Source organism: Micropterus dolomieu, unplaced genomic scaffold (assembly GCF_021292245.1).
Source record: "Micropterus dolomieu isolate WLL.071019.BEF.003 ecotype Adirondacks unplaced genomic scaffold, ASM2129224v1 contig_13642, whole genome shotgun sequence".
Taxonomy (NCBI): domain Eukaryota; kingdom Metazoa; phylum Chordata; class Actinopteri; order Centrarchiformes; family Centrarchidae; genus Micropterus; species Micropterus dolomieu.
Genome location: NW_025742628.1, coordinates 1 through 7,662, shown reverse-complemented (window position 1 = coordinate 7,662; position 7,662 = coordinate 1). Strand labels below are relative to the sequence as shown.

The 7,662-nt window shown below is 47.7% G+C and overlaps 1 protein-coding gene across 1 annotated transcript; it reads left to right on the top strand.

Moving 5' to 3' along the window:
• Window positions 1-1,744: 1,744 nt before the first annotated feature.
• Window positions 1,745-7,572, top strand: LOC123966539 (the record flags this gene model as incomplete). The annotated part of the gene is made up of 11 exons (XM_046042680.1): window positions 1,745-2,134; window positions 2,533-2,634; window positions 3,672-4,001; window positions 4,130-4,432; window positions 4,561-4,863; window positions 4,992-5,315; window positions 5,444-5,767; window positions 5,896-6,216; window positions 6,345-6,668; window positions 6,797-7,120; window positions 7,249-7,572. Coding segments are annotated over 11 exons (3,369 nt in total), but the record flags the coding sequence as incomplete, so codon positions are not given.
• Window positions 7,573-7,662: the final 90 nt, after the last annotated feature.

Genomic DNA, 7,662 nt, shown 5'->3' with positions numbered 1-7,662 from the left:
TCAGCTGATCAGAAACATTAACTGGCAATAAAATCGTGGAGCATGGAAGCATCAGCCAGCTAAACTTTTACTGACTGGTAGAAAACATGTATTTCTTTTTACTGCTAATATATAACAAGACCGTGTGCCTGTCAAGTGACCAATAATAGATACTTTTAGAATTTGCATAACAAAATGGTGTTATTGGATATTGCTTCGCCACTGTGCACACAACTATGTAATTTGTACTTTCACATGCTAAGTGCCGTTTTTTCACCGTTTTACCACAAGCTGAAATTATGGCTGTCAGTACTACTTTGTGTTTCTGTTGTATATTTTGGTAAGATTTGCATGCTTATCTAAGCAAAGCGAGTGGAGCCTTGATCCTCCCCTGACAATGCCTTGGTAAACTTCATGTATTATGTGGTTTATATTGGACTGTGGTGCAGAAACAGTGAGGCTCACATTGTCCAGGTATCTGTCATTGGTCAGACTTGATGCACCAGACGTGATAGTGTTTGAGATGTTCTTCCTTTTCTTTGGTATGTTAGTCCAGATGAGCCAACCCTCCCAACATGTAAAATAATGTATTACAGGAGACATCATGTAGCACTTCTTATCTTCATGTGGCTGTTTATTAATGAAAACATTTGGTTTTATATAATTTCTTAACACCTCTATCTAGGGCTGGACCCGAATATTCAACCGCTGGGTAAACATTCGATTTTCAATTATGAGATTTGATTACTGAGGGTTTAGTTCGTGAGCCTGACCTCCGCCGACAGCAGTGAACGTAACGCTAAAGTTCACATCAAAGGGAAAACGAAATGAAGCCCTCAGCTGTGTGTGTCTCTGTGTGTCTCTGTGTGTGTCTCTGTGTGTCTGTCTCTGTGTCTCTGTGTGTCTCTGTGTGTGTGTCTCTGTGTGTGTGTCTCTGTGTCTCTGTGTGTCTCTGTGTGTCTCTGTGTGTGTCTCTGTGTGTCTCTGTGTGTGTCTCTGTGTGTTTGGTGTGTGTGTGTGTGTCTCTGTGTGTGTGTGTCTCTGTGTGTGTGTGTGTCTCTGTGTGTGTGTGTGTCTCTGTGTGTGTGTGTGTCTCTGTTTGTCTGTGTCTCTGTGTGTCTCTGTGTGTGTGTCTCTGTGTGTCTGTGTGTGTGTGTGTCTCTGTGTGTCTCTGTTTGTCTCTGTCTCTGTGTGTCTCTGTTTGTCTCTGTCTCTGTGTGTCTCTGTGTGTTTGGTGTGTGTGTGTGTGTGTGTCTCTGTGTGTCTCTGTCTGTGTGTGTCTCTGTGTGTCTCTGTGTTTCTCTGTGTGTCTGTGTGTGTCTCTGTGTCTCTGTGTGTGTCTCTGTGTGTGTCTCTGTGTGTGTCTCTGTCTCTGTGTGTCTCTGTTTGTCTCTGTCTCTGTGTGTTTGGTGTGTGTGTGTGTGTGTCTCTGTGTGTCTCTGTCTGTGTGTGTCTCTGTGTGTCTCTGTCTCTGTGTTTCTCTGTGTGTCTGTGTGTGTGTCTGTGTGTGTGTGTGTGTGTCTCTGTGTGTTTGGTGTGTGTGTGTCTCTGTCTGTGTCTTTCTCTCTGTCTGTGTCTTTCTCTCTGTCTGTGTCTTTCTCTCTGTCTGTGTCTTTCTCTCTGTCTGTGTCTTTCTCTCTGTCTGTGTCTTTCTCTCTGTGTGTGTCTCTGTCTGTGTGTGTCTCTGTCTGTGTGTGTGTATGTATTAATTTGAGCCAAACGAGGAGCTGAGAGACTAATGTACCCACTGTCTCTGTCCTTACAGTTACCCAGCATGCCTTGGGAGAGGAGGTGATTGAGGGGGCGGAGTCTGTGGTGCTGCCCTGTGAGGCCCCTCCTGGAGCTGCTTCCTCAGTGACATGGAGCCGCTATGATCTCAATCCCTCCACCGTTCATGTGCATAAGAAGACAAGTCAGCTTGTTGAAAAAGATGATCTTGAAAAACAAAACCAGCTGTTCACAAACCGTACAGAGATGCAGCCTGACGCTCTGAGGACTGGACACGTCAGCCTCACTCTGAAACACATTCAGCTGTACGATGGAGGCACCTACAGCTGTGACGTCCGTGGGGGGGGGAGGCTGGACCAGACACATGTACGGCTGCAGGTCATCAGCAAGGAAGAAGTGGAACGCAGAGAACAAGAAGCAGAACGAGGTTTGTTCTGTAGATGATAATGAATTAATCCTGTTGGTCCTTAATCGTTCAGTTTAAGAAATTTTAGCATGTCAGTTTTTATCTGTCTCCAGCAGAGAATTGCAGCACGTAGACAAAGAAAGAAGAGGCGGGACCTTCTCTGTCTTTCAGCGTGTTTAGTTCTTACCCTTCAGAAATGTTTGTTGCTGTCATAGTCTTTTATTGGATCCTCTCTCTTCTTCTTCCTCTTTGCTGTTTTATGACAGTTGGTTGCAGCTTCTTCCAACCTGCACTCATCTCTGTTGAATACACTGTGCTGGACTTCATGTAGCTGCAGAAAAATCTGTTCAAGGTTTCACCAGACAGGAAGTGGAGCTTTAAGATCACATGAAGGAGTTTCTCTGTGTTTTCTCTTCCAGCCAGGAGACAACGAGACACAGTGATCGCTGTGGTGACCATTATCCTCATTATCATCTGTATCCTGGGACTGCTGTATCATTTAGGATACATTGGCAGAAAAGGTGGGTCTGTCTCTGTGTGTCTCTGTGTCTCTGTGTGTCTCTGTCTGTCTGTGTGTCTGTGTGTCTCTGTCTGTCTGTCTCTGTCTGTCTCTGTGTGTGTCTGTCTCTGTCTGTCTGTGTGTCTCTGTCTCTGTGTGTCTCTGTCTCTGTGTGTCTCTGTCTCTGTATGTGTCTCTCTGTCTGTCTCTGTCTGTCTCTGTCTCTGTGTGTCTCTGTGTGTCTCTGTGTGTGTCAGTCTCTGTCTGTCTCTGTGTGTGTCTCTGTGTGTGTCTCTGTGTGTGTCAGTCTCTGTGTGTCTCTGTCTGTGTGTCTCTGTGTGTGTCTCTGTGTGTGTCAGTCTCTGTGTGTCTCTGTCTGTGTGTCTCTGTCTGTGTGTCTCTGTCTGTGTGTCTCTGTCTGTCTGTGTGTGTCTGTCTGTGTGTCTCTGTCTGTCTCTGTGTGTCTCTGTCTGTGTGTGTCTGTCTCTGTGTGTCTCTGTCTCTGTGTCTCTCTCTGTGTGTCTCTGTGTCTCTGTGTGTGTGTGTGTCTCTGTGTGTCTCTGTGTGTGTCTCTGTCTCTGTGTGTGTGTGTGTGTCTCTGTGTGTCTCTGTCTCTGTGTGTCTGTCTCTGTCTGTCTCTGTGTGTCTCTGTGTGTCTCTCTCTGTCTCTCTCTGTCTCTGTGTGTCTGTGTGTCTCTGTGTGTCTCTCTCTGTCTCTGTGTGTCTCTGTCTCTGTGTCTCTGTCTGTCTCTGTCTGTCTCTGTCTCTGTGTGTGTGTCTCTGTGTGTCTCTGTCTGTCTCTGTCTCTGTGTGTGTGTCTCTGTGTCTCTGTCTGTCTCTGTGTGTCTCTGTGTGTCTCTGTGTGTCTCTGTCTGTCTCTGTCTCTGTGTCTCTGTCTGTCTTAAAGGCTGAGGTGAATCCAAACATGGTTTCAGAGAATCTGGATTTAGCAGCTCTCTACAGTGTGACAACTGGAAACTACATAATATCACCCTGATGGTGAAACACTGTTATCAATGCTGTCTGTACAGCTGATGTTGCTCTCTGCTGTCCTCTCAGACAAACAGGTGGAGGTGGATTCAGGGGTGAAGTCTGTCCTGCTGCGCTGCAGAACAATCAGTCTCCTGCCCAAAGACGTCACAGTGGAGTGGACGGATGAAGACAACAGGATGGTCCATGTGTATCAGAAGAACGGCTCTGACCAGCCTGGAGAACAGCACGTTCTTTACAGAGGACGGACAGAGATGAAGAGAGACCTGAAGATCTTTGTAGACCTCAGTCTGACCCTGAAACAGCCCAGAGAGAGAGACAGTAAGACCTACACCTGCACCGTCTACAGCAGGGAGGGAAAAGTCCTGATGAAGAGACAAGTGGAGCTCAAGGTCAAAGGTCAGTGTGTAGATAGATGTCACTGTTGAAATGATCAGTGGTGGACAAAGAGGAATAAAGCTGCTCTGTCTCTGATAACAAGAATATAACAATGTTCCTGTTACTGTTGCTCTCTGTTGTCCTCTCAGTCCCACAGGTGGAGGTGGATTCAGGGGTGGAGTCTGTCCTGCTGCCCTGGGAAACCACAGTTCAGCTGTCTGAAGACGTCACAGTGGAGTGGACGGATGGAAACAACTGGAAGATCCATGTGAATCAGAAGAACGGCTCTGACCAGCCTGGAGGACGAACAGAGATGAAGAGAAAGAGACCTGGAGACCTCAGTCTGACCCTGAAACACCCCACAGAGAGAGACACTAACACCTACACCTGCACCGTCTACAGCAGGGAGGGAGAAGTCCTGATGAAGAGACAAGTGAAGCTCCAGGTCAAAGGTCAGTGTGTAGATAGATGTCACTGTTGAAATGATCAGTGGTGGACAAAGAGGAATAAAGCTGCTCTGTCTCTGATAACAAGAATATAACAATGTTCCTGTTACTGTTGCTCTCTGTTGTCCTCTCAGTCCCACAGGTGGAGGTGGATTCAGGGGTGGAGTCTGTCCTGCTGCCCTGGGAAACCACAGTTCAGCTGTCTGAAGACGTCACAGTGGAGTGGACGGATGGAAACAACTGGAAGATCCATGTGAATCAGAAGAACGGCTCTGACCAGCCTGGAGGACGAACAGAGATGAAGAGAAAGAGACCTGGAGACCTCAGTCTGACCCTGAAACACCCCACAGAGAGAGACACTAACACCTACACCTGCACCGTCTACAGCAGGGAGGGAGAAGTCCTGATGAAGAGACAAGTGAAGCTCCAGGTCAAAGGTCAGTGTGTAGATAGATGTCACTGTTGAAATGATCAGTGGTGGACAAAGAGGAATAAAGCTGCTCTGTCTCTGATAACAAGAATATAACAATGTTCCTGTTACTGTTGCTCTCTGTTGTCCTCTCAGTCCCACAGGTGGAGGTATATTCAGGGGTGGAGTCTGTCCTGCTGCCCTGTGAAACCACAGTTCAGCTGTCTGAAGACGTCACAGTGGAGTGGACGGATGGAAACAACTGGAAGGTCCATGTGTATCAGAAGAACGGCTCTGACCAGCCTGAAGACCAGGATGATCGTTACAGAGGACGAACAGAGATGAAGATGAAGAGACCTGGAGACCTCAGTCTGACCCTGAAACACCTCACAGACAGAGACAATAAGACCTACACCTGCACCGTCTACAGCAGGGAGGGAAAAGTCCTGATGAAGAGACAAGTGAAGCTCAAGGTCAAAGGTCAGTGTGTAGATAGATGTCACTGTTGAAATGATCAGTGGTGGACAAAGAGGAATAAAGCTGCTCTGTCTCTGATAACAAGAATATAACAATGTTCCTGTTACTGTTGCTCTCTGTTGTCCTCTCAGTCCCACAGGTGGAGGTATATTCAGGGGTGGAGTCTGTCCTGCTGCCCTGTGAAACCACAGTTCAGCTGTCTGAAGACGTCACAGTGGAGTGGACGGATGGAAACAACTGGAAGGTCCATGTGTATCAGAAGAACGGCTCTGACCAGCCTGAAGACCAGGATGATCGTTACAGAGGACGAACAGAGATGAAGATGAAGAGACCTGGAGACCTCAGTCTGACCCTGAAACACCTCACAGACAGAGACAATAAGACCTACACCTGCACCGTCTACAGCAGGGAGGGAAAAGTCCTGATGAAGAGACAAGTGAAGCTCAAGGTCAAAGGTCAGTGTGTAGATAGATGTCACTGTTGAAATGATCAGTGGTGGACAAAGAGGAATAAAGCTGCTCTGTCTCTGATAACAAGAATATAACAATGTTCCTGTTACTGTTGCTCTCTGTTGTCCTCTCAGTCCCACAGGTGGAGGTGGATTCAGGGGTGGAGTCTGTCCTGCTGCCCTGGGAAACCACAGTTCAGCTTCCTGAAGACGTCACAGTGGAGTGGAGGGATGGATTCTACAGGAAGGTCCATGTGTATCAGAAGAACGGCTCTGACCAGCCTGGAGGACAGGACTATTGTTACACAGGACGAACAGAGATGAAGAGAGAGAGACCTGGAGACCTCAGTCTGACCCTGAAACACCTCACAGAGAGAGACAATAACACCTACACCTGCACCGTCTCCAGGGAGGGAAAAGTCCTGATGAAGAGACAAGTGAAGCTCCGGGTCAAAGGTCAGTGTGTAGATAGATGTCACTGTTGAAATGATCAGTGGTGGACAAAGAGGAATAAAGCTGCTCTGTCTCTGATAACAAGAATATAACAATGTTCCTGTTACTGTTGCTCTCTGTTGTCCTCTCAGTCCCACAGGTGAAGGTGGATTCAGGGGTGGAGTCTGTCCTGCTGCCCTGTGAAACCACAGATCTGCTGTCTGAAGACGTCACAGTGGAGTGGACGGATGGATTCAACAGGAAGGTCCATGTGTATCAGAAGAACGGTTCTGACCAGCCTGAAGACCAGGATGATCGTTACAGAGGACGAACAGAGATGAAGAGAAAGAGACCTGGAGACCTCAGTCTGACCCTGAAACACCCCACAGAGAGAGACACTAAGACCTACACCTGCACCGTCTACAGCAGGGAGGGAAAAGTCCTGATGAAGAAACAAGTGCAGCTCTGGGTCAAAGGTCAGTGTGTAGATAGATGTCACTGTTGAAATGATCAGTGGTGGACAAAGAGGAATAAAGCTGCTCTGTCTCTGATAACAAGAATATAACAATGTTCCTGTTACTGTTGCTCTCTGTTGTCCTCTCAGTCCCACAGGTGAAGGTGGATTCAGGGGTGGAGTCTGTCCTGCTGCCCTGTGAAACCACAGATCTGCTGTCTGAAGACGTCACAGTGGAGTGGACGGATGGATTCAACAGGAAGGTCCATGTGTATCAGAAGAACGGTTCTGACCAGCCTGAAGACCAGGATGATCGTTACAGAGGACGAACAGAGATGAAGAGAAAGAGACCTGGAGACCTCAGTCTGACCCTGAAACACCCCACAGAGAGAGACACTAAGACCTACACCTGCACCGTCTACAGCAGGGAGGGAAAAGTCCTGATGAAGAAACAAGTGCAGCTCTGGGTCAAAGGTCAGTGTGTAGATAGATGTCACTGTTGAAATGATCAGTGGTGGACAAAGAGGAATAAAGCTGCTCTGTCTCTGATAACAAGAATATAACAATGTTCCTGTTACTGTTGCTCTCTGTTGTCCTCTCAGTCCCACAGGTGAAGGTGGATTCAGGGGTGGAGTCTGTCCTGCTGCCCTGTGAAACCACAGTTCAGCTGTCTGAAGACGTCACAGTGGAGTGGACGGTCGGAGACAACAGGAAGGTCCATGTGTATCAGAAGAACGGTTCTGACCAGCCTGAAGACCAGGATGATCGTTACAGAGGACGAACAGAGATGAAGAGAGAGAGACCTGGAGACCTCAGTCTGACCCTGAAATACCCCACAGACAGAGACACTAACACCTACACCTGCACCGTCTACAGCAGGGAGGGAAAAGTCCTGATGAAGAGACAAGTGGAGCTCTGGGTCAAAGGTCAGTGTGTAGATAGATGTGTAGTGAATCACCGCACACACTCGTTAAAGGGTACAAAGCAAGTTACTGGAGTTGAGAAACTGTGGGACA